This window comes from Microtus ochrogaster, unplaced genomic scaffold (genome assembly GCF_000317375.1).
Source record: "Microtus ochrogaster isolate Prairie Vole_2 unplaced genomic scaffold, MicOch1.0 UNK9, whole genome shotgun sequence".
Classification (NCBI taxonomy): domain Eukaryota; kingdom Metazoa; phylum Chordata; class Mammalia; order Rodentia; family Cricetidae; genus Microtus; species Microtus ochrogaster.
The window spans coordinates 2755181-2782685 of record NW_004949107.1 but is presented as its reverse complement, the minus strand read 5'-3'; the positions used below and the strand labels follow the sequence as shown (position 1 = coordinate 2782685).

At 38.6% G+C, this 27505-nt stretch overlaps 1 protein-coding gene across 3 annotated transcripts in view; it reads right to left on the bottom strand.

The window, feature by feature from the left end:
- Window positions 1-1999: 1999 nt before the first annotated feature.
- The window catches only part of Vstm2a (V-set and transmembrane domain containing 2A), a 26230-nt gene continuing 724 nt past the window's right edge, over window positions 2000-27505 (bottom strand). Inside the window, exons 2-5 of one of the 3 annotated variants that reach the window (XM_005366429.3) lie at window positions 25831-25997; window positions 24208-24258; window positions 22461-22797; window positions 2000-4306 (exon numbers count right to left, since the gene is read on the bottom strand). In XM_005366429.3, coding sequence (XP_005366486.1) covers window positions 4230-4306; window positions 22461-22797; window positions 24208-24258; window positions 25831-25997 — 632 coding nt within the window. In that variant the 3' untranslated portion in view covers window positions 2000-4229. Of the gene's footprint in view, window positions 4445-22460; window positions 22798-24207; window positions 24259-25830; window positions 25998-27505 lie in introns of all 3 variants that reach the window. The other 2 variants (XM_005366428.3, XM_005366430.3) reach the window with 2 other exon arrangements.

The window sequence follows — 27505 nt, the reverse complement described above, 5'->3', positions numbered from 1 at the left end:
AAGTTTGGAAACGTCAGTGTTGTTAACATGATAAACTGTGACTAAGCTTTAGGATGACAGAAAAAGCCTGTCTCTTGAGAGCAGAATCGCACCTCTTAGTGAGATCTGTAAGCTCTAGCTCCACTTGGTTAGTTCCCCTAGGCTCAGTACCCTCTGAAGATTCCTTGTGAAATCCTGCCTCAGATTCTCGTTAGGTTCCCCCCGCCTTTCTTTCTCTGCTGGCCTGTGTTCACAGACTAGCCCTTGGACAACTCTACCTGATGTTTGCTTCAGGAGGTTGGCATGGTCTGTTCCCTCTCCCTGAAGATACTTCTCCCAAATCCTCTGCTTCTTATCATTGCACAACTGCACCCCCAGAGCAACCTCCCGTGACTTCCTAGTCAATCTCCTTTATTCTCCTCCTCTTGGGTCTTCACAGAATGTATCGGCATTGCACAATTTCTGGCTTTTGAATGCTTTTCTCTTGTCTCTCACTTCACACAGGGAAAGACCTTATCTACTTCATGGCTGACATTTCCTGAATGACAGAGAACTCCCTTTATTAATGGACCATTTTAAATATAAAACTGCTTGGTATAAATAATTGAAACTTAAAAGACTTGTGACTTTTTGCTTCATAGTCTCAATTCAATCACCAATTTATGTTATCTCAAGAAAGATTGCTTTTGTCTTGTGATTATTATTTATGCAAATTAATATGACTGCTAATATTTATTTCTTATATAAGATTAATACAGGAAAAATATATGTGCATTTTTGAAAAAATTAAACCATATATATATATTTTTGATTTTTTTACTGATTCAGGGTTTCACTATGTAGACAGGTTAGACTTGAATTCATGATTTTCCTATTCAAACCTGCTAAGTCTTGTGGTTACAGGAATGTTTCACTATTCCTTTTTTTTTATTAGCATCTTTTGTAAGAAGTCAACAAATGATACTCTATACCTATTATTCCATCCATGTATAATAAATTTAAATTGTTTTCTAGGCTTAAAAATATATACTTTATTTGCCAAATATGTATGTCTCTGTGTGTACTAATATGTTTACTTGAACACATTTTGTTTCTGAGAACTTGAAGGTAAACAACTTCAAACACATAGTAATGAGGACTTCTTAGGCTCCCAAATATCATTTATGTATGTCTGTCTCAGGCGAAGAAACCATGACTAAATGACTCTTTATAAGTAATACATGCCAAGGACTATGTCTATAAAATGAATATCAGAAAAACCATCCACATATAGCTCTCCCCCTAGCATCTGTAGATAGATGGCTATACAGGCCTGTCATTGGATATCAGAATATTGTAGGTACTCGAGTCTCTTAGCTAAAGTGACATAGCGTTTGAAAGTGATAAACACCTCCTGCTGCATGTTAAATCATCTCTAATTGCTATGCCTAATACAGCATAAACACCGCACAAACAGCTAGTTGCCCTAGTGTGCTGCTGAAGGACATGCAGGGCTGACTGTCAACGGGGCTGGTTCTCCATGAAGCTTCCTCACTAACTCTGATTACAGCTTCTGCTTTAGAGAATTCTAGTATCCTATTCAGTTCGGGCAGATTTTCATTTGCCTCCTTTGTTTTGTTAACAGCCTATAAGTCTTTAAGAAGTAAAATCTCTAGCTTAAACTTATGTAAGCAATTTCAACTTTTTCTAACTATCTTATAAAAGATACTATATAACCTTGGAGACAAGGTTGAGAAAGCCAGATACTTGTGCATTTCTATACATTTCCATAATCATGGCTAATAAAAAAATATAGTCCCAAATGAATATAACGTAGTGTACAACTGTTTACAAGGTCTCATTAACAGCTGTATTTTCTGCTCTAATGTTTAAAGTTCCGTACTTTTTAAAGTTTAGAACAAACAGATAGTATGCCATCTTCCTTTATGCAAGTGGAGGGCTGGCTGGACTTTGGTCACACAGTGATACACAGGTCTTTATTATTTTGGACACTGATACAATGAATCTAGTGAGCATTCTTCCCAAACTAGCATGTGCTCTTTTATTACAAGCATGATGAACATTGCTGATATGGGTACAGGCTTGGCTTATGTAGAATTGGCTGATATCATTAATTGGACATTGAGTAACAATAGAATACATGATGGTTTTTCCAAGTATGGTTGACTTTGAATCAGAATATTAATAGATGCCTTATGTATGGCGTCCTTTAAACTCAAAGAGACTTAACAGGAAATATTTACCTTTCATTCTAAACAACCTTCAGATATTTAACTTTGAAAGAAAATACATTTGTGTGTTAATAAAGTATCACAATTAAACCTTTATTTTTCTCACTAGAATGAAATAATGAATCAAATGAAACAAAAAAATGGCAAGGAAAGATTTAGCATAAAACAATACTTCTTAAAAGAGAATGTCAAGAATGTTATGAAAATATACACATTGCTTATAGAATGGCAGAGTCCAGCCCTTTACCTAAAAAAAAAAAAAATCAAAGGTATTCATGGCCTTCAAGCTTCAATTTCGAACCTTAAATTCCTACACAGATGGTGTTTTGAATTTATACTGAAAGGAAATACAATAATCTCTCTGGAAGACTATCTGGATGTGTTTTTTCTCAAACCATAACTATTCTATTTTGTAAGAGGGACTGTATTAATTGTTATATCTTTCTTTGCCAGAAAAAGATTAATTTAAAATGGGTCTGAACAACATTAATAAAGTAAAAAAATAACAACAGAATATTTAATACTATGATTAATGAGTGACGATTGAACACCTATCTTCTTTAGTAATGGGGTTTGCAGTCATTTGCATATTCTATTCAGCCAACAATCACATTTTAAATTTTAATTAGTAGACATTAAAATATAATTAGCAGCAAATAACAGAATGACAAAGCTAAAAAATTCTTGAAGAACAAAGGAAGCAGCGTTATTTAGTCTGAGTGTGATATGCTCTTCCAGGAACCTGAGGAGTCAAAATATCTTCTCCAGTTTTCCCACTTGGCCTCATTCTTTTTCTGAGACAGAATATTGATAACATGAGGAGATCTGTCAAAACCAGGATGTGCATTCTTCGGACTCGAGATCCCCAAACCTCAATAAACACACATATAAAAGAACGCAGCAAATTCCAACATGGTACACACTCAACAAAATTAATTCATTTATCAGAGACATATACAACTTAAATATGCATTTTCCAGGAGGAAGCAGAGGACAACAGAGACAAACCGTAGCTATCAAACCAGTGGAACAGAGAAACACACTACAGAATTCACACAATACGTGAGCTGTAAAAGAAAAATAATGCTTTAGGAAAAGAAGCTCGTGGCCTAATATCTGCTCATGGATATATTTGCATATAGAATGAAGAAAGTCAGCTTGCATGAGGGTCGTATCTATCTACCTTGAAGTCATATCACACATACTAGAAGCAATTTACAGAATTTGCCAGGTTTGCATATACAGAAATTGCAAAATGAATTAAAATACATTGAAATATAGCACACTCAATATGCATGAATATAAACCTCCCAGGATTGACTAGGATTGGCCATAATTGGCACTTGCTACCACGGAACAAGAACGGCAATCAAGGAAAAGAAGGGAAACTCCAAGAAAAATTCCACGGGGAGAAAAAGAAGTTGGTTTTTTTTTTTTTCGAAAAAAAAATTGCTCTGATTCTTCCTTATGTAAAATAAAGTTGCTTGCTGTTGATCCACAGTGTCCAGCATTTTGTTTTTTTGTTTCCCCAGCTGGGGTGCTGCTTGAAGATAGTTTGCATGTCTTAGGCTTGCTATCTTTGTTTGCTTCATTCGGATTAGGTGTCCCTTAGTAGGAAATTGGTGGAATCCATGGAAATATCTACTATACTGATGATTTTCAGGCCAACTCCTGAGCAGTTAGTGAAATGTAGATTTTATTTGTTGAAAGAAAACAAAACAAACAAAAAAAAAACCCAGATCTTGTTATTAGAAAATGTCCTATCGCTTTACATCAATTCTCTTCAAATAAAAGATCAGCGACTTCCCAAAGAAAATACTATCAATAAAGCGTGTAATAGCCTCTTCACTTATGCTTCCGGAAGCTGATGTTCCTTGTGTAGGTAACTAGAGTACAGGGGTGCAGAATGGTGCTTGGAGTTTAGGGTCAACTTTGCTGTCCGCTCCGTAGATTTTACAGGCGATTTGCTCTTTGCTTTAAGAAGAGAAAGTGATATTGGAAAAAAGTCAGCACTTTAGATTAAAGCAAAGCACCCTTCACAAAGCCACAAACAAGAAGCAGGACAGAAAGTCCATGGCTTGTAGCTATCCTCGCACCTGCGGAAGAAGTTATAAGATATTCGCTCATCTTGAAGATTTCCAATGCTCCTTATTAGGCTGTTTTAAACATATACACATATATATTTAATTAGCTCGCCAGCTTGGCTCTGGTGCTCATGAATGTCTTGGCATGCACTGCAAACAACAACACATACAAAACATTTCAGTCCCACGAAGCTGGTGGTGTCTGATTTTAAACAATGCCGTCCCACAGCGGGGAACTCAGAGAGCAAACGCACTCAAACACGTTTTCCTTAAGAAACGGCACGAGAATCACTTCTTGTGATCGTTTGGTTGTTCCCACCCGTGTCCCTGAGAGCACATTCCCTATTTCACTAGTGTGTTAGTGTAAAAGTGCAGGAGAAATCCAAAGCTTAAAGGCACCATGCTGCTCAGTGCTGAGGACTCTGTTGGAGGCTACCACCTCGTGGGGATTGACCTTTCTGAAGCTTTTAACTCTCAAATCTGGGGGAGAGCTAGCAATGCCAAGAACTGAAGGAGCTCTGCAACTAATTGTATGTGGTGGCCAGGGGATGAAACTGCAGTCATAATTCTTTCTTTATTATCCAATCAGCTTCTAGCTTTAATGACATAATAGCAATAGTAAAAACCAAAAACACGATGAGGGACAAAAGCACTCATTCTTCTTCCTTCATTTAGTTGGGGAATGATTAAAGGAATTGAAAAGGAAAAAGGATGAGAATTCAAATTTTTCAACATTTCAGCTCAACCAGGTTGGCTCCCTTAATCACAGGAATAGAAAGTGATGCCCTCAAACAGCTGCTGTGCAATAGGCATGTGAGACTTTGGAATGGCTTGTGGAAAGGCCAACATTGCTGCTTTTTTGTCAGCTTTGGTGCTGACCCTGATTTGCTTTTCTGGGAGGTGGCCTGTGCATGTGGCGTGGTACTTCCTTCCATCAACCTGAGGACTGGAGACTTACTAAGTGTCCTGTATTCAGCTTGTGTGAAAATGTTACTCTCAGTCCCTTGGGGCTCTAAATACAGAGAACATGCCAATCAAACATGCATTCAAATCCTCTGTTTGTAACTAAGCATGTATTCCTGTGAGATTTTGAAACAAGATTCTTTGACAGAAAGAAGAAGACTAATTACTACCCAGTTCTCTAAATCGCTGATTGCACTTGATTTGACACAAATATATACGCTACCCAGAGAAGTTTTAAAATGATGAAAGTGGAAAAATCTTGGGGAAAGGGTCCACTCTAGGAGTTACTTTGTGATGCAGCGGTTTCCTTTCCAGGGTGAATGTTAAAAGTTGGGTTCTAACTGAAATTTTGTTTCTTGGAACTCCTTTCTCAGATCTGCCCTTTTCAGAACAGGCCTGGCCTATCATCTCTCTCACACATTAAGGAAGGAACAGCTGTTTCATTTTGACTCAGCATTTTCTGTGATATGTCTAGCATGTGCAAGTTAAAGCATCATTTACATGAACATTTTAATGGGAAATCAAGCCAGTCTGACATGGTTGAAAATATTTGAAAGTCGTCGGAGATTTGAATTGCCTTCAGAGGCACAATCCACCATTGGAACACAGAACTTCCTTTTTTTTTTTTTTCCAGGTTGGAAGCTTTCATCCTCTCTAGTTGCATGCATTTGCCAGCACATATCTAATTAAATGAATTTATTTCTGCCAGGACAATCCTAAGGACATCGTTCTATGTGGTAAATCCCACATTCTCTTTCATCACATCACAGAGTTGTTTCATTTTATTTCTGGATTTTCATTTGTGTCCTGAGTGAGGAGAGATGGACTGCTCTTTTTGCAGCCTCAAAGACAGTGGAATTTGGGACTCTAAAATACTATAGTCTGTCTTATGTAATTGTACGAAATTAGCAACACTGGCATTTTATGAAGATTTATACTAATTTCAGAAAACAGTATTGTCAGCCAACATACTCTTATCTATTACATATAAATATCAGAAGCTATTTTCTTCGTCAAGAACAAACCAGCAATTTCCCAGGCACTCCCCGCCCCATCCAGAAACATTTCACTTCTGTGAAACAGTAAACCAAGACTGCAGTCAGAAGTCTTGAGTTCCCACTTCTGCTGCCATTCACCTCTGAGATTTCAAGTGACACACTTATTGATTCTAGTTTTCTAAAATGAGCCTAACTGTGCATGTATTATAGTTTTTTAGCTTTTTCTATTAGTAAGGCCTGATCTGCCTTAGAATAGATTCCCCTCCTTTGTTCCATCAGTTTCTTTTCCTCTCTTCTCCGATCAACCATGCAACCCACTACTTGCCCGAAAGAATTATACATTTCAGCAACCATTGCCCTCAGACCTGCTGTCCACAGCATCTTTTGTCTCCAGAAGATGGGACTCTCTTTAGCCTCTGAACTTTTCATGTATTTCGGTTATGCTTCCCTTGTTTCTTCACAGAGTTTACATTGTTTGCAATTACTTATCTTTATGCATTATCTTACTGACCACAATTACAATTCATTAAAATTTTTGAGCAATTGTTAAGCAGTTCATAAAAAAAAAACAAAGCCTTTAGGGGTTTTAAACTTGCTTCTAACATAGACTCTGCTGAGAAAAAGAGATTTGTTATTATCTAACTACTGGAAAAATATGTGCAGGTAGTATGTCTAGGCTGAGCAAGGTCAGATCTGATAGGGTTTTCTTCCAGGTTCAGAATACACCTAATTTTGTCACTTGGCTTGTAGTTAGCCCATAATGGCATCTGCCCCCACCCCTCATTGCCTAAAGATGTTCATAGAGCACTTTTGGGTGTGAAGTCAGTAGAGATATTTTCTCCACTGTAAGTAGAAAAGAAGTATTCAAGCAGTCATAAAAGCCCGTGTAATACAGAAGTCTTCTATTCTCGTCTCCTATGAGTTCTCACGGTTTTGGCATTGTCCACAGACAAAGACAAACCCACAATTCTCAAGTGTGAGAAATGAATCTGACCAAGGAGCAATGCCTGAGAGAGACTCAACAATTTTGTCATCATCATTGTCATCATCATCATCATGATCGCTACATAATATCATAGAATTTCTGCATGTTTATTTTTAGTAAAAATAAAAATAATCCAAGCTCAGTAACCAAGACTTGGCAAACTCCATCAGTTGAGTCAGAAATGGTATGTGTTCCACATGCTGCTAACATCATCTGTCCCGACATCTATGCTATGTCCCAGGTCGTCATCTAGAATCACATTCCTAAAGAGGTTTGGCCTCCATCCATCTCTCATGCGTTAGAAGCAGTTAAATTGTTTCCTTTTTCTTGCCCCTTGCCATTCTCCCCTGCCAGATGGGAGAATTCAGCTCCCCCATTAGTATTTATTTGTATTGCACATCCAGCTCTGTTTGTGATCTCCAAAGTAGCTAAGATGTATGGGGAACTACTATGTATACGTACAACAAACAGTTAAAGACACAGTCTCATTCCTCAGACCAATCCCAGATGCGTAATGCACAGATTAAGAAAACAATACTCAGAGACAGGAAAGTTGCTCACTCTAAATTATACAGAAAACAGATTAAGGCAAAGGCATAGGTGTGAAAGCCCAGTGCAGTTCCAGCAAAGAGCCCTGACATGCTCCTGCCTGAACCCTGGGGCAGTGAAACTGCTTCCAGATCCTCGCTTGTGTGAGGTCATCACTTGAAGAGTATGCTTGGGAGATAAACCCATCTCACATAAATTTTATTTTCCTCTAGCTATGAACTGATAAATACCAGATATGGAAAATATCAATAGGTCCTAAGTAAACTTTAGCTAGCTCAATATATATCAGATAGCACATGAGACAATGTTTTGAACTTTTCAATTCATAAACTTTTAAGGTTTAAATTTTCCTCCAAGTTTCTTATGTTCTTCAGTGCGCTGTCATTTCACCATCATTCTGACATCCCCTTAGCTAAGAACATTTTCCAAGATTTTGCTTTAAGACTAAGAAAGGGCAGGTTGAGTGTTGAACATGTCATTATTAGTAGGCTACAGTAGAAAGAATAGGAAAACTCATGACTTAGAAAAAATATCACCAGCTATGAGTGTAAGATAAACAAGTAGGAAGTGAAAAGAAGAATCTCCAAATTGAACACACGCAAATTTTATTTAAATATCTGCTTTCTATTGACTTTGAATATTTTATGCATTACTTTCTTATGCACATATTACTTTTACTTGCTGTAGGAACAAGAAGCACCCCTACTGAGGGCGTCTGTTGGACACGCTATGTGTGATGTCTGAGAGCCTCCTCTTCTTTTTCTCCCTGACCACCTAATATCATCAAAGGGAGGGAACAAGAAAAGAGAAGAAAGAAATTCTCTCCCTGTGTGGCTCCGCTAGTGAGAATGTAGAATATTAATTTGGCAAGAATGAATATCGGAGATGCTCATCGTACGATCAGAACTCCTCTAAGATAAATGCAACAATAGCCTGGTTCTTTGTTGTCTGTGAAGTCCCTGTCTCTATGTCCTTTAAGCCCCATAGCAGACGGACCTCTTTGACATGCTTTTCTTTATTATAGATGTCAGGTTTAAGAAGTGAAAATGACTGGAAGAAAATTTGAGCTAACTTTTGATGGAAATTTTATTCAGTTTAGTTTGTGATAAGTCACTACTAAGAGGAAAGATCAAATAATAGTGTGACTTTTATCCTAGAATATGTTAGGAGAATGCCTTTCTATTAGAAATTCTAAGGATCCAGGGACAATTTCTTTTAGAATTCCAGCTTTTTAAAAGAAGTTAGCATCATTTTGACTTAATACATAAATTGCTAACTTTGTTGTGCCCTGGCATGCTGGTAGTAGTAGCAGCTTTTCTTGCTTTTCTCTGGTCAGAAAATTATGGCCCTTTGTTAGAGTGCTTTGTATTGAGGACCAGGGAGAAAGTATACCTGCCCCTCCATTCCAGGTATAAATTAACAAGCCATTTGGATACTACCTAAGTCACCATGGAATGACCTTTACAAAAAAAATCAGTCTCTTCAGCGTTTTTAGATATCTACTGTCTGACAAAGACTGGAACAGTAAGAGGAATGTTGCTTCCCTCCAACTAAGATCACAGTCCATCTTTTATAATGTTTATCTATCTATTCACTGTGTGTGTGCGGATGTGGGTGTGTGCAGAGGAGACAGACTGTGTGTGCACATGCCTTTGGAGGCCAGAGGTTGACACTGGGCACATTCCTCCATCACTTTCCACCTTTTATAGTGAGCCCAGAGCTCACCGGTTCATCTAATCTAAAGAGCCAGCTTATCCTAACTTTCCCCTGTTTCTAATTACAATGTGTTGGGGTTATAAGAAGCTATCACACCCTGCCTACCATTTATATGGATACGTGTTTGTACCGGGAAGCACTTTTATCCACTGAGCCAATTCCCCAGTCCTGAAGTCTGCGCTTTAGGCTTGCACAGAAGTACTCTAATTTCTGAGCAAACTCCCAGCCTGCTGTCATAGAGCATCTTAACTGAGCACATTTTCATAGTGATGGCCCCACCCAGGTCACATTGATCTTGCCAATCATCTTGTAACCGTGACATGACAGATTATGGCAGGACAAGCTAATATTTCTTGGGCACTTCTTTTTACCTCTGGCTATGGTCCTGTGAGGTTGCCATAGCATTTTATTGAGAGGATTTTTGATATTTGTTCAGGTTTACTCAGCTGCTAGTCAGTGCACTGAGTTCTAATTCAGGTTATATTAACTTTAGAACTCAGATGCTGCCAGCTCATGCATCCCATTATCTATTATGGTAATTCCATGTATCTGGAAACACTAAACTTTCCCAATTCTGACTGCTAAAAATAGAGGGGAATATGGGTGGCTTTGACAAAAGGGAATCAACAAGAATAAGACTTGGTAAATAACCAGAAGGTTACAAAGAAGGAAGCTTGAATATCACATTTTAATAACAATTCTAATTCATAAATAAGAATCACATATAATTAATACTCTTTCCTGGCATATGAATAAATACTGTTAATGTGCTTAAAATTATCTACTCATAGGATTTATGTTTTCTGTATGTGTGATTTTATTATTAGTTAGCAAACTGTTTTTTTTATTTTAAATTCTTTGAATTGTAATTTTAGGAACTTTCCATTTAACTTTTTCATCTGGCAGTTGAATACAGGTAACTGAAATTATGGACTATAAAATTGTGAATAAGAGAAGCTGTTGTATAATGTGAAGTTAGATATCAATTCAGATTCTCTGAATAGTCACATTCCACACGTGTAGTTTTCCTACACTGATAAAATTGAATAGTTCCAAATTTAATGGAGCGATTCTATAGATGCACTCAAAGTGAGGAACTTACTAGAGACAATGGCAGGACAATTGGCATTGGAATGTGATGACCCGAGCTATGCACATGCTTCACCTACCAAGAGCAACAAGAACATGGACCCTGAGTTAGAAAGCCAATACACTATGTACCACAGCCAGAATGGTTGAATGCTAAGTGTAGCAGTTCAGAGAAATGCACTTTAATGATGTCTGCCTTGAAAAAGTAGACATTGATGTGAATATTTAGGTACTTATTCATTAGCTGGTAAAATATAGAATGTCTCATCCATTTTCTGTATTCTTTAGACCTAAATGCTGAAGGCCATCAAGGTAAATTCCTTACCAGAGAAAGAAAACACCTCATATCTTTAAAAAAAGACAACTGAGGAATTCTGAATGAAGAAGTAAAAGGAGAGAAGCAGCTGTCAAGACACAACTTCAAATTTCATAAATACAATGCATGTCTTCTTAAATGAATTGAAATGATATCGCCATAATTTGGGAGATGCTAATTTCGCACAACTTAAAATTTAATTTTTGCTGTTCAGCAATTTTTGATTTTGAGATGGCAACTATTGGAGCCGCCAGTGCCAACGACACAGAGAAACCATCAGTCTCATTACCTTCACAATTCACGTTTTCAACATATAGCAAAGGGGAGAGATTTTGTGCATTTTTTTCAGGTTAGTGCAAATGATTTACCATTTTGTGAATGTAACTGTTTTAAAATTTTCTGAATTAAGATGTTTTATAAGGTATTTGTAAAGCAGAGATTTGGATAATCTTCTTAGCTGTCAATATTAGATATTCTAATGTGAATATATTTTTAAAAAATTACTCCTTATCAAGACATGTAAATCAAAGGATCAACACATCTTGGTACCAGAGAATGTACATCTAACGTCCTAGATAGAACTTGTCACTTGAAATACTGGTGTGACTTCTATCATTAAGCATGGAATGAAGGGTGGGTGGTCCAAGTATTGTTTTCCAGGTGTCTCTGGCCATTAATTACTATACAAGAGGTCTGAAGTTGTTTTTCTTGAATACTAACCAATTTATATAAAAATCTATGCATCTTCTTAACAGTAATATATCTATGGTTTTCATTGCAGAAAAATATAAATATTAATCATAAGCATTCATTTTATCCTAGTTATTTCAGCGAAACAGTGCTAGGGACTACCATAGCATTAAAAGTACCAAGGCATAATTTGTAGCTTCAAATCTTGTATAATACTTTAGATCAATGTTTTCAACCTTCTTAATGCTGCAGCTCTTTAATATGGTTTCCTCATGGTATGGTGATCCTCATCTGTAAAATTATTTTTTTGTTATTTTATAACTATAATTTTGCTATTGTTATGAATCAGAATATAAATATCTGTGTTTTCTGATGGTCTTAGGCGACCCCTGTAAAAAGCATCCTTTGATTCCCTAGAAAGGTTGTGATCTGCTATTTTAGATGTTTTCAAATGGAATTTTCAGATTATGTAAGCATTTTAAAAGTATATTTAGTGGTTGTAATTCTATTGATTGCTCCCTTATGCAGCATTTGTTCACATTAATTATTTAAAGGCTAGAAATGAGAGCTTTACCTTGAACCAACATGAATTTATTAAATCTAAAAGTGAAATATTTTTCAAGCTACCAATGCAACTTCCACATATTTGTCTGTAAAGTATCTAAATTATTCAAGAAATATCCGATGTATGAGTATACCCTGCCACAGCTTTGCACACACCTTTACATAGAGACATTCAAGAGTATCTAATGACTACATTATTTAATCTTCACTAAAACGTTATTGACTTTGAAGATAACGTTGCTTCCTTTAATTTCATTTCCTGTCTTCATTTTTCTCAAGAGTTCCATAGTTGTCTGCCTAATGGAACCTGGAATTGGAAATCCTGGCTGTACAATTTGCTTTGAGCCAAACAAGGAGACTGTGAAACAGTCAGGTTAAACACTCATGTCTCTTGTTTATAAATCTTTCTGTGCATGGATTCTTTTGATATTCCCAGTAATCACACATCACCCACCATCTTACTAATTCCTTAACTTGTGATGCTGAACTATGTCATGGAGAGGGCATAGGACTACATATTTATTTATGGATATTATGCATGGTTGACTTATGAATTCTTCAGGCTCAAGTCATTTTGCTTATAAACAATGATATAATAGCCAAATTATCTATTTGGTGTCCAGAAAGTATGGTGTTATATATATATATATATGTAAAATACAATATGGATGTAATATTCCTAATTTTATCCTATGAGCAATTTCCCCACTATAAAACGTTCGTAACAGTTCTTCATTATAAACACGTACATCCATGCACTAATTTTAAATTTGTCATGAACTCCACAGTCACATTTTCTTCACTTGTTGTGCTGTCATGAGATGCCTCCTTTTATTTTTGAACCATTCACATTTTAAATACTAAATTGTTTTTTCTTATAGCAAACTATCAAGTTATTGTATTATCAGCATAAATACAAAGTTGAATGTCAACATTTTGACATTCTGATGTGCATTTTCATGTATCATTTTTATTAGTTTTCTATGAACATAGATAAGATAGATTTAAAGTTTTACATATTATGTGTTTTCACTTAAGGGTTTTTATACTATAGTTTCTCATGTTGTAGTGGATATTAAATATTCCTATTGCCATTAAATGTTCTTTGAAATATGGTTTTCGAAGCTGTATAATATTTAAAATATGCTCTACGACATTCATAGTTGACTTTTTCGGTTTTAGTCACTGTGTATTTTGCGTCATTTGAAAATCTGTCATGAATATGATTCACCACTGACCTAGACATTTCTTTCCACAAGTACAATTAGAGAACATGGATATAAGCCCCATGTTTGACCTTTCCTGTTAAGTCAAATTGTCCTTGGGAAGGGATGTTCCATCTCAGTGCAGAGTGCTGGGACATCCAATTCACTGTGACCTTGAGACTCTCATTCTCATAAACAGTATGTGCCACAATCATATCTGTCAAATTTTAGAAAAATTACCAGGATTTTTTAACTTCATTAAACGTGAATACCTGTAAGAAGTCTGTCAATTGCAGTGCTGAGTCTAACCAGCCAAATGCACAGCATGTTCATTTATTCAGCCCTAAATTATCTCAATAAATTGCTCTATTCACATTTATGCTACCTATTATTATTCATTATACTTTTCAAAAATGACTCTTTTAAATCTTTTCTTTGGGGGTACTACTGAGGATTCTGCATTATAATCTGACTTTTTCCTCCTTGGCTACTGTATTTTGATAAAAGATTGAATTAAATTTGAATATTAATCTAGTTTTTAATACACATCACTCAATGATACCCCGCTGTATGTGTCTCATATTCACAGCATATTTCACTATTAACATGCTTCCTTCTGTCCCTAAGAATTATACAAAAATATTACCTTGCAAATTGACACAAGTTTTCATAAATTTTTCAAGTGTTTAAGTTACTTATAGTAAAATATTTTCATCCGCAAATTATTTCAAAGCCTCAGATCTCTGATTTGATATTCCTACTTGTGGTTTTATTTTCATTTGGAAATAGATCCTAAATTGTGGTAAATTTTTTTTTCTTGCTTCTTTTAATTTCTCCTTAATTTTTGTTTCTAACTTACATTGTTTCACACAAATTTAAGTTTTACTATCTTGGTTTTCTCTATTTCTATTTGTGTTTCTTTGATTTCTTCTTAAAGGTGGCTATTTGATACAGTCTTTCAGGAAAGATGAAGAGGGTAGGGATTTTGACCTCACCCACAGGCTAGGTTTATTTGTTAAATGTTTATGATTCATGATTTCACTCAAGGCTGAGAAATGACCAGGGAGATGAGCATTTCCATCTCAGTTTTTATAAACAAGAAGAGCTTTTCTAAACTTCAGAGAGATTCTCTGGGCAGACCATTGACAATGAGAAGCTGGTAGAGTGTGAATCTAGCAACCAATCTCTATTCACCCAGGATCATGAGGCAGACTTTCATTATTGACTTTTGTTTTTCTTTGCTATTAAAGTGTTTGAAAATATCTTCATTTCTGTATTTTTATCTGTATCTCTAACCATCTAAATTCTTTCAAAGGCTATTTTGAAAACTTGAATTGAATTTAAGAAACAGAAGGTCTATATACCTACAGTCTTAAAATCCTTGCTACTTATTCAGGTCCTTTTCTTCAAGTTCTTTGGAAATTTGTTTCACTTTTAAATAAGGATCTAATTACCACCTTGGGCCAAATAGCTGCTGGTCGATATGATGCAATTCTATAGACAGAAACCTACTATTTATTAATTGAATTGCAGCAGAAGGGGAAAGAAAGCTTGAGAATGACAAATGACAAGACATGAAGATAGACTTCCCTCCTTACCGTAGCACATCCCCTGCCTCTGAAGGAATGTATCTGCCTCATAGACCCAGACATTTATACCCTTTCTCTCCATCTCCAGTTTCTCTTTCTCTGTTTTAATTACCTAAGGTCAACTATTCTCCCAAAATTGATGTTTGGGAAGACTGCTCAGTGGTCAAGAGTACTGATTGCCCTTTCAGGGTTTGATTTAGAAAACCCAGAAAGCATTCGCAAGCATCTGAAACTCCAGTCCCTGGGCATTGTATTCATGTGCTACACAGATATGTAAACAGTCAAAACAGCCATATATGTAAAATAAAAATAAAGGAAAAATATTAAAAATATTTGTCTTGACTTTTTAGAAAGGGAGACTACATTGCCATGGCTATTTTAAAGTCAGTCTAACTTTCTGATTATTTTTGGTAATCTCTTCCAATGTTTTATTTACAAATTAAACTGTGTTATCAGTAGGTACACAAAGGAAGAGAATAGCATCTATAGGGTTCAGGTTACCTCAAGTTTCATGAGTCCTAGAAGATTAGGATGGACAAGTATGCTCTCATTACTTTTTTGCTGGTAATAAAACACAGCTACATGCAGTGAAAGTCATGCCTGCACTGTAATTGGTTATGATTTATTAAGAAATCATTAAGTACCAAGCCTTTAATGTATAATTCTCAGAAGTCTGACGACTGTGCCATAGTTCCCTTTCAGAGAACGAGGAAAGAGAATCATAGAACTATATGAGTTTGATCATGGCCTGATCATCTTTCCTGTTGTACATTATTCCTCTGCTAACATCAGAGGCAAGGCATCAGGCCTTCTCATCTGAGATATACACTAGCTGCCTATTAGCTTACTCTTCATGGCAGCAGTATTTCTTGGAGGAGTAGTGCTGCTTTTCATTTCTCTTTTAGGCTATGTGTTCCTTTGACCTATAGGGTGAGTTATTTCCAGCACCTTTCTAACCTTCTGGTTATCTATGCAGAAGATGCTCACATTTCAACATCTGCTTCTTGAAGTTCCAAGACCTATCAAATACATCATATGAAGCACAGCCCAGAGTATTGACAGTCTCCTCTGTTAAAGATGACCTAATAATCACAAGTGAGCCTTCACTGTGATCTGAAAACCCTATCCAGGCAGGAGGTACTAAGTTTTAGTTAGCAAAATGTGTTAATGGTTTCTGGAGAAGTTAACCAGTATAGACGTCTCATCTACATAATTCCTATTCTGACAGCTCTAGAAGATTCTTTGGCCTGTGGTATCCAAATTGTTGCCTCTCATCTGTTTTTCTCCTCTTTCATTGACAGCCCATTTATCTGGCAGCCATTTTGTTGATGGAATAGCAATGAACAAATTAACCTACCCTAAATATTGACATAACATCTGGACTGTGCGATGGTTCTGTACCTCAGTGTGGAACAGCACTTACTCATGCGTTCTCTTCATGAAGGGCCTCAACTTTTTATCCCACCTTCTCGTTTACTCTGAAATTCTGATTTAAAGATGTTTGAATGTGGCCACACTTGGAGAGCTACCGTATTTATCAGCAGCAGAGGAGCTCCAGAGAGCCCTGGGTTTCTGGCAGCTGTTAGCAACAGCTGACTCTCAGCTCTAAGGATAATATCATGGTGGGCACACAAAAATCATGTTTCAGAGTTCAGAGAAACTACATTCCCACTGAGTGACTAGAGGCTGCATGTGTAGCAACAAGACTAACAGCATCCCTAAGCACTGCAGGCTGTCTGCCCACTCCCAGCTGTTCAACCCAGGAGCGAAGAAAAGAGCTTTGCAAGTCCTTGCCAACACTAGAAAAATACAGTAGCCAAACAAAGGCTCTAGAGCATCTTTAGGTACCACCCGAACACTGATAGAGTTATAATTCTTTTGTTGTTTCGAAGGACTTTTGAAAACTAGTGGTTCTTATAGTCTACAAACGTAAAGGTGTTCCTTTCTGAATCCATCCTCAGAGGGCATACGTGAGTAGGGGCTGGGTGGGCTCTTGCATAGGGAGGGTGCAGGATGCACTTGAAGAATCACTATCAATAGTTTACATCATTTGGAACATTGTGGTATAAATATTCACTTCTAGGCATGTTGAATCCTCTTAACTTCTTGCAGTACCTACTATCTGTTGCCAAGTTACAGCAGTGTGACATCTGTCCTAGTTGGCCTGAATCTGAGATTTACAGAGCTGAAAGAGGCATGTTTTGTGACATAAGGTACACCAGCGGTTTCACAGCAAGTATGACCACATTGATGAAGGAGACCTGACTGGGGAAACAATAGATTTTATCTCCTGATTAGGGAGCAGGAGAGAGTAGCATAAAGGGATGTGTAAGAATTCACAATCAAAGAAAGACCCACACAGAGGGGAAAAAAAAAACATTTTCAGGGTTATAGAGGCAAGAGAGTACATGGAAATACTAAGCATGAAGAGTAAGGGCCAGGTTTTTGACTAAAGAAACAGGAAATGAGACCAAAAAAGATAGTGGTTGGCACTTTAGAAATAATTCTTTTTTTTTTTGTAGAAATGATAGTTTTTAGAAATAAAATATGGACTGTTGTGATACATTCATTATGTTGGAATTGAAATACAAAAGCTGTTAAGAGATTTTGGATAAAGGAAGCACAAAGGGCATGTTCAGAACAAAATCAGTGTTTGTGGAATAGAAAAAATGCAATTTTCAAGGGACATCTTTGGAAGAAAATTAATAAGACAAAATGGCTAATTGAGTTGGCAAGTAATAGAGGGAGCAATAAGATATTTCCAAAGCTTTTACAGGAGCTATCATTATGATGATACCGTTGGATGTTTGGGAACAAGAGGAAGGGCATTTCTTTTTAGTGAATAAGCTTAGATAACAACAGATAGCTCTGAACATCTGAGTTCTAGTTCTAGTGGCCTATGTGGGAAAGTACTACTGTGAAAGAAACTCCCCTATACCCAGTCTTGAAGAAAATGATAGTTAATTATTATCTCTTCCTGATCTGTATGATACCTGGGCTGAACTGGGCACTGGTATCAAGAGATGGAATTGGGGCTGAGGTTAGATGTTCACTTGGGATGATAGATGTTCAAGATGACTTCCTCATGGTCATTGGCCTTCAAGAGGTAAGGTCATAGGCTGTGAGTCCTTATAAGACCTGGGATTGGAATAGTATAGCTTCCCCAATCTTTATTAGTTATATGATCCCAGGCCAACTCAAACTCCAGGTAAAGAAACACAGACTCTACTTCTCGGCACTGAAGTATCAATAAATGTGTCTTTAGCTTATATTTGCCACAAGACTTTGAGGACTCACATTCAGAGATGTTTAGGAGACAATTATGAATACTAGTCTGGGTCTCCTGAAAGTAATCGGAAAGAGAAATGTGACTGGAGATTAGCAGTCAAAACCACAGGGATAAAGTCAAGAAGTTATAAATGACAAAAGGATAGCATTATGAAAGAAACTGATACAAGGGAGAAAATAAAGCAGAGGAGCAAGGGACAGGGAACCAGTCTCTGAATGTAGGAGACGTCAAAATGTCAGAAATGGGTGGAAACCAGTGCTGCCTAGATGTTGGAAAGAATGACTTACACAGAAATGCTCAGTAGACGTCGTAACTTCTCAGGACACATCAGCAGCAGCAGTAACAAAGCAAAACTCCATGGACTGAGGGTCAGAAAAGGAGGACAGAGCATAATACTGCCCTTCTGGGAGGAACTGGTATCGGCTGGGCAAACACTCACAGCTCTGCCCAGTGAGAACAGAGGCAGGGAATGGATTCCTGTTTGTTTTATTTGCCTGTTGGTTAGGTGGCTTGGAATGATCAGTGGAAGAGCAGAAAACAGGAGGAAGGAGATACGTGGACTTGGTTAGTGTAGGAGAAATCTAGCTTCTGAAAGATTGGGGGTGGGAAATGGAGGAGACGGGGAGCAGAAGCAAAGCAAGGTTGGTGCATCTGATATGGAGAGGGAGGAGGGAACTAGAATAGTCTTCAACTTTCTGGAGCATGGAGTTAAGGCATTCTACCCTGACAGTGGTCCTGGATTTCCCATTCTCGTCCACTCACACTCTTCTCTGAGAAGTCTCTTGATTGTCTCTGCTGTGAAGATGTAAACCCAAGCCCTGTTACTGAACCCCTTCTCCCAGGGAGACTTTGTTGATTCAGACAGGAAGAAAGAGGACCGCTTCCTTCTCAGAACATCTGTAGAACATTTCTTTAACTTCTAACTCCATGCTTTGACTGTCTCATGTATTACATTTGATGGTATTTCTTTTTCTTTCCAAGCTTTGTGTACAATAAAAATAAAAGATAGCTGAACAAAACTATGATGGGTTTGATATGAACTTCTGTCTTGAGTACACAGAACTGGAGGACCCTAAAGAACTTAAGAAATTTGTAAGGAAGTTTTGCTTATCTGTTTGCATTATATTTTCTTTATTACTTCATTTCTAATTGTTGATTATAAAATGAAAATAAAATTTAAATAATGTTAAATATTAGGGATTTATAATTATTTATCATTTATAGCATAATTTATAAAGAGAAAGAAAGTAGTTGCCAGCAAGAAAGGACAGCACATAGTCATTGGCTTTGAGGAAATTTTTGAGGAAAAAAAAAACAGGACTAGTTAGACTAAATTATTATCAAACCCACATCTGGTTGTATATGAAATGTTACAGGTTATCTTTCCCCTCTTACTATTCAAGTTGATTTTGCTTTAGAGTTAAATTAATTTTTAAGACAATTTGAAGATTTTATGTAAAGTTATTTTCAGATAATATGTTTCCTTCATAAAGATATAGAAATTATTTGACAGGAAAATTGTATGAATTTAGAGTTGAGTTTGTGAATCTGGCCAATTAAGCCAAAGAGTGTAATAAAAATAAAGGGCCAAATAAATTAGTTTATTATAGCACAGGAAAATATGACACTGCTATATATAGTAGGCTTGTTTCTATCAATGGATAAAATATGAAAAGCCTAGCACAGCCCTTTGCTACTCAGAACAAGATTTTAACCTTTATGTCTTCACCATAAATATTGTACACTATGTAGAATCAACGAGTATCCCTTTTTATGGCAAACTGACCAAACCTTGGAGAGGGAGGAATTGTGCCTTCATTTTTGTGTTCCTGAGTTTGCTATGCCTTGAAGAGATGAGAGGTAAATAAGTGAATGAAAAAAATGAAAAATTGAAATACGTTTTATAATCAACTGGGTTATGGGTATCACGTGTATAATGTATATAATTTATAATTATCACCCCAATTACTGTACTCTAAGAAAAGATCTTAAAAGCATGAAACTTGCACTGCATTCTAGAGTGACTAGGAAACCTCAGCTGCTGAAGGGGCTGTTAGAGACTGTGATAGAAGTACATGAAAGATTTTCCAATATCGTCTGGCAGAAAAAGAAATATTGAATGTGTATATGTTCATCTTTGCTATAATCAGGAAGGGGCGGTGCACTAAAGCTGTTAGTAAATTGAGGTTCTCCGGAGACAACATCCTTCTCTCTAACGTTTAGGAAAAACAGTTTTATACATAAGGAGAAGGCTGGTGGGAAGTTGCAAAATGAGCAGTAAGTAATTTTACTTGAAAATTTAGTTTCCATCACAGTTCAAAGAGACATAGCAAAATAATGCAGATATTTTTTAAAAAAGTATATTAGTTCGTATCATAAGGTGAGTACAATATCTTAGAAACAGAATGCTTCATTCTCCTTAGTCATTTAAATGTTCTAATTGCTTCGTTTGACTTTACCTCATAGCTGGATTTATGGTGCCTAGCTTGGAATATTCTTATGCATGCTACTAATTTCTCTTTCAGGGTTTAGAGTTCTCACTGATTATGCTGTAAATTGACTGCTGAGCACACTCTGTGATTCTATAGGTAGTGTCCAGCCTCTTAGTATTATAATGCTAAAGAAGATGAAAGGGTCACAACCCCAAGAGGCATTAAATCTCTAAAATAATAGTTAAAACTTGTGACTGATATTTAGGCATTTTTGTACTCCAACATACAGTAACAAACATTATCAGCTCTACCGACTTTGTTCCTGAATTTGGAAAACAAAGGAGATCACAAAGAGAAAAAGTGATACAAAGCCACAAAAGCTGGACTTCAGAAATGCTCAGTCACCCCTTAGCAGACTGCTGTGTTACCAAGACTAAAACATTAACAGGAAGCCTTATCAGCATTTAAACAACAGGACTGCACAGGACCCTAGCTGGGCATCCTGCAGAATCTACTCAAACACATCTATTCAAACAAAAAGCATAAAGAGGAAATGCGTGTGGGCATACATTATTTTATTAGTTATTATTGATTATTTGACTTTTTTCTATGATGCTGGAGATTGAATCCTGGGTTTTATACAAAGTAATCAAGTAGTACACAGCTATGCTATATAAACCCCAGACCTGACACATCTATTTTTCAAGCATTTTGTTAACAAGCAGGGATTTAGAGGTGTGCATTGGCTATTGCCAAAGACTTTCTGATGGGCCCGGGAGGCTGCTGCTCTCTCTCTTTAACTGGTATCAGTCACCCTGCACTGCTACAGACTCTTACCCTTCTGCCCCACTTCAGAAAGCTGAAGCTTTTGGTGGGTATCTCCCAACTTTGCTGTCTGAAAAATTACAGGTGAAAAAAAAAAACAGTAAATGACCACATCAAGTGATTCCATGTATATCAGTTATGTGCTTGATCAGGAGGTTCTTCTAATCATATTTTAGGCAAAGCATTTGAGAAGATAAGACTGGGGGGGGGGTTCATGAACACAACTGCTCAACCCAGGGTGCCTTGATTCCACATCAAGGTTAGAAGTTCAGTGAGTTTCCACTGGTGGAGTTGTTATATAAATTAACGCCATTCAGAATTGCTTTAACTTGCACAGCTGATTGAGAGATGTGTGACTAAGCTCCCAAATTGGCATCTGCAGCACATCTGTAGGAGCTGCCTCATCTCTCCAACACTTCCTTCTCCCCACCTCACTTCCTGTCATTATCACCATCCATTTCATCACAGGTCTTGGAAGTTTCTCCTTCAAAATCCAAAGCCCTTGGGGAAAAGTTAATGCTTAAAGCCATAGGTCACTAAATGCATGGAAGATTATCATGAGTCTTTTTCATTTCCATTTTGATTAAGTGAAAGCCTCTTAATTTGGGTCATAATTGATACATAAATCTGTAGAGAAAATGAACATGCATTTATAATGTAACCAACGTTACAAGATTTATTATTCTTATAATGTGTCAATATAGAAAGAAGGGGAAGAATAAAAGAGTCCAGCTCTCAGATCCCTGGGATATGAAACCGTGCCAGGGACTAATGGAGCAAACTCATCCTGAACGTCCAGCCTCCTGCTCTCAATGGCTCATGTCTCCTCATTTCAATCGAACTCAGTCTCCTATTTGAAATGCCGTCTAACATTAATCTGTCTATGCTATTCAACTGCCCTTTTGGTGGAAGGTTTGTGAGTGAGAAAATGAAAGGCTCAAAATGGATTTCCATACCTGATTGTGGACTTTGTTTGGGGATTTTGGCTACCGCTTGAGGGCTGGAGGTGGAGTGCGTTCGTTGGTTGGCAGAGCTGTGGATGCTGCTGGGAACCACGGAGGACACATTCTTTCGAGGCTTCATGTCTTGTAGCCACATGGGCGAGGCTTCAAAGGCCTGCATTCTCCGCGCATGGCTGTTGGCGTTGACTTTCAGGTAGGCCTGGGCCTTGTGTTCCTGTAGCTCCCCGTAGTTGGCATCTGTCACCCTGCACTCATATAAGCCTTCATCCTTTTTCCTCACTTTGGAGATCTGAAGCTTGTGGGAGATGTCATTGCCTTGGACTTTCACTGTCTGAAAAATTGCAGGGGAAAAAAGCGAAGTTTTACACTGAAGGATTTTATTCGCACTCTCTTATGCTTGCTAATGTTGGGAGTAAAGGGTCTGTGTAGCACAAATCTGAAGTCTCATCCACAGACTTGACAGGTCAGAAGCTCAGTTTAAGCAGTGTCTGAGTGGCCCAGCTGTCCACACTTCCCAGATTCCCATAACAGCTCTGTTAGTTTTTCAACATGGGATTGGCCTCTGCTTAGTTAACACAGCTGAATGAAACATTGAGTAAGGATTTCTGGACTAGATCCCCTCCTCTTTTTTTGGTATGGCTATAAGACAACTCCTTTAAATCCAGGGCCACAAAAAATGTTGGTAACTTGGATAGCAATATTTTTCTTCTCAGTTGCCTATTAAAGGAGCATTGCAGGGCTCAGGCTACCGAGAAATAGCATCTGAAATCAAGGCTCATTGTATATGCCCATGTCATTATACAAACTTGAGATTCTATTGATTGAACATTGATTTAATTTTCAAGACTGAAGTTAACATTATTTATTTTAGTTATTTTATCCCAGATTAATAGCGAGCTCACATGTCTAATGTATAATATTAACTATAAACTATATATTATGTAATCCATGTGGCATATATATATATATATGTTAAATTGGTATATATAATATGTTAATCCATGATTGACAGACTGAAAGATGACATAAATCTGTCAGGTTAAAGATCTGATTAAACATCTAAACACAGAAATGAAGGGTGATGAAGAAGGATATTCTAGCTATAACCATTGTAGTTATTACAAAGTAGCCTCCTCTTCATATTATCAGTAAGTCAGTCTGGACTATCAGCAAGTGTAGATTTATATCTGCTCTGGTTTCATATTTTTGTGATTTATTTGAACACTACATTTATAAATACTTTATTTGAATTATGAATGATATCCAAATTGAGTCATATTTTTATTCATTTGAAAATCCTATTGCAAGGCTTAGCTTCTGTTTTCCAAATTTTTTTCTATTAAGAATAGGTACTCCCATTACTTTGAATTATTAACATTATTAATATTGAAGTATTGCAGACCTTCATTGCTACACTTAGGTGACTGTGAAAAAGATTAAGAAAAACAGTGCAATAATCCCATTAGCTAGCAGATTCATATCCTAGCCAATCTGTAATTATTTACATGAGTAAAACATGCAATTTTATTTATGGACTCTAAATTTAGCTCAATTTTTAGGCATTTCATGAGGTTAAAAAGAGACAACTGCCTCTCATCCAGAATTTATAAAATTACCTTTTCAGGCTCAATGACTTAAAAGGTTTTAAATCTAAAGTCTGTTTTCTATTAATGTTCACTTTGGGCCTTTTTGGCCATTCATAATGCATGATCCCCCTGTCCCTTTTCCCTAGGACACTCACACTGATCTTGGTCCCATCATTGTCCGGGTCTCTGTCGGGTAAGAGCTCCACCTGTAGGACAAGAGTGCAAATGCTCATCCGAGTTCCCCAGTCCCGGGCGTCACGATACCGCAGCCGCGCAACCACCAGGATAGATCCCAGCCTTCTGGTCTTGAAACGCTTCAGTCAAAGCAATTTAAGAGCCAAAAAGAAGCACGACCGAGGTCCCTACCGCACTCAGTACTGAGGCCAGGCTGGATTACTTCCCTCGCTCCTCCCTGAAGTTCCCCTCTCCCCTCGTCGGATTCCAAGCAGTCCCTGGGGTCTCCGTGTCTTCCCGGAAGATTGCTGTGCTCTTGGCTCTCCTAGAGAATCCCTAAGGTCCCTGTGGTTCCCACTGTCCAAGGGACACCCTGGAGAGTCCCTGTGGTCCCCAAGCATTCCTAAGCTCACCAGGGTCCCCGTTGTTCCCAAGTGTCCCTGAGGTCCCTGCGGTCTTCTTTATCCTAGCGACACCCTGGAGAGTCCCTGTGGTCCCTGCAACCCCTCAGGCTGGGCTCCCCCTGGCTGGCCCGAGGCTAGAGTGCTGCGAGGTTAGGTTTTCTCCCGCTCAGTTCAGTCTGCCCTGTCCGCAGGCTCAGGGAAGGGTGGGGACAGGCGCAAAACCAGGCTAGGACAGGACGGTGGCAGGAAGTTTCCCCGAAAAAATTTCTGCATCTCTGCCCTCGTTGTTGACCAGTACCCAGGTTCTTTTCAACAGACTTTCTCGTTTCTGTCCTCTAGGTCTCATGTCCGAGTCCTCTTTTGCTCCGTGGGTCTCTCTTTACCACTTAGGGCTAGGACGCTACTCTTTTAGCTTCCTTACGCTTTCCTTGTCTTCTTGCTTTCTCCCTTCTAGCTTGCTCATAGCCCGCTCTACTCTCATCGCCAGTCCAGGGTCTCTCCCTGCTTCTCTGGTGCCTATCCCCATCTCTCCCTCTCCCCATTTTTTCTCTCCCTCTCTCCTTCCTTTCCTCCCTCCTGCCTGCCCTCTCTCCCTCCTTCTCTGCCCTCCTCCTCTGTGTGTGTGTGAATGAGAGAGAGGGGGGCGGGAGGAAAGAAAGAGGGGAAGAGAGGGAGAGGGAGGAGAGGAAAGAGAGAAAGAGGGGGAGAGAGGGAGAAGGAAGGAGGGGCGAGGGGGAGGGGAGGGGGAGGAAGGAAGGGAGAGGGAGAGAGAGGGAGGGAGAGAGCGAGCGAGCAAGAGAGAGAGACAGAGACAGGGACAGAGAGAGAGAGAGAGAGAGCTAGAAGAGGGATGACTGGATGATTCCCCCTACCCTTGATGTCGGGGGGCGGGGGAGGGGTGGCAGAAGCAAGGCTGGTGAAGGGTGCCCTGGTCTGTACCAGAGATACATTGCCAGTTTGAACAGTTCCATAGCATCGGGTATTAAGAGCTGGTTAATTCAGGTCTAAATCGGAAAAGTACCCTGCTAGTGGGACTTCCTAGGTGCTTTTAACTTACTGTAACCAGGACAAATTCAGCCTTGCTCACTCCCATAGATCAGGGAAGGCTCCCTTGGACTGCTGGGCCCTGGAACTGATGAGAAATGCACAAAACTAAGAAACCAACGTGCAGGGGCTCTGTGGACTTTACGTCATGGCTACCTGAGAGCCAGCCGCCTCGGTTCCATGCTCCAGGTCCTCTGGTCCCCGAAGGAACCACCATTGGATCTCCAGGTACACTGAAGCGGAGCCGCTTTGGAAAGCACAGGACATCTCCACATTTTGTCCCTCGGTCGCAGTCACGTTCCGCGGAAACTCGGTAAATTTTGCTGCAAGACAGAAACGCATCATTTTGGCGTATCTCTACATTACCAGCTTTGCCAATGTATCTTTCCTGGAGAACTCGACACAAGTTTTTGTTTGTTTGGCCTTTTTTCGTGGGCCTTGAAAGGTGAAAATAAAAACAGCAAGAACAACCCTTCCGACATCTCTGCAGGGCTCCCTGTCCCCCATTGCTTTGCCTCTGCGTGCCTTGTTCTTGGTATCATGCCTACATCACTTTGGTGTTGATCAAGTGCAGATAATGGAAAGGTTAACGAGCTTGCCAATAGCTCTCCTCTGCTAGCCAAGTTGCCCAGAGTTAGAGCCAAACATCTTTTGTCAGATTGCAGCATTACCTAAAACTTACTGAGAGATCCAGGGAGGTGCAATTTAGACCGTCTTTCCAGTCGATACACCAGAAAGCCTCTGGATTCTTAAGTTTCTAAACCCTCTATGATTAACCGGGGTGTTCCATGTTAGAAATGGGGGGTAAGTAAATGTCAAACCCCACATTCTTAATCTGTCAAAATAGTGGTGAGAAAATTTGTTCTGGAGCCCAAGTAGGGAAACAAGTTGCACACTACCTAAGAGGCATATGGTTTCATCTCTGCAAGTTAACCTTCACGTTTGTTCCCTTCAAGGCATATAAATTGACATATGTCAGGGGACATAAAAGTCATACATCCATGTTTAGCTCAGGTCAAAGATGATTTGAAAGACACTATAGAGACTCTGGCTAACCCTTTGGCTAACCTTGGCACTGCCAGCTTGGAAGATTAATAGATCCATGTGAGAGTCATAAAAATAAACGGCCCCCTCCTCCTTAGAGCATTCCTTGAACATGGGATGATGTTTTCCCTGCTAACTAGATGAGTTCTTAGCCTGTCTAAGGGGCACTTTGCAAAGAGCTGATGGCTCTCTAGAAGGAGCTTTCTTTCTATTTGTGGTTGATAGAAGGGCGCAACCGCAAGGCACACATATGAAAGGAGGGTCTCTGAAAGGATGGCAGGGATGGTTTCAGCCACTTTCTCTTCATCACTTAAAGACAGTGAATCCAGATGTCTCTTTTCACTATTTTATGAAATCCCCAAGGGGACGGATTATGTTTCAAGGGAATAGACATATCAGAAGGCAGCCTATCTGAATAGGGTTTTCTGCTCACATCGGCCAGCAAAGTGGGGTTATTTCTGCTCACAGAAGTGATGCAGTCTCCAGGAGGCCAAAACTGTGATCTCCTCATGGTGCTGAAGCAACCACTGCAGCCTGCAAAATCCTGAACAACTGGGCCCAGCAGGCAGCTGCTGCTTATGATGCAATTAGGACCTCCTTGTGGACTCTGGTAAATAGGCATTGGAAAGAAGTCACAGGGACCAGAGAAGGGGGCTAAAGCTTTTTGCCTACAGGGAAGCCCCTTCCAACCAGCAGCTCTCATGACTGTATGTGCATGAGTGATTGCCCTGTTCATGCACATGGAACACACACACACACACACACACACACACACACACACACACAC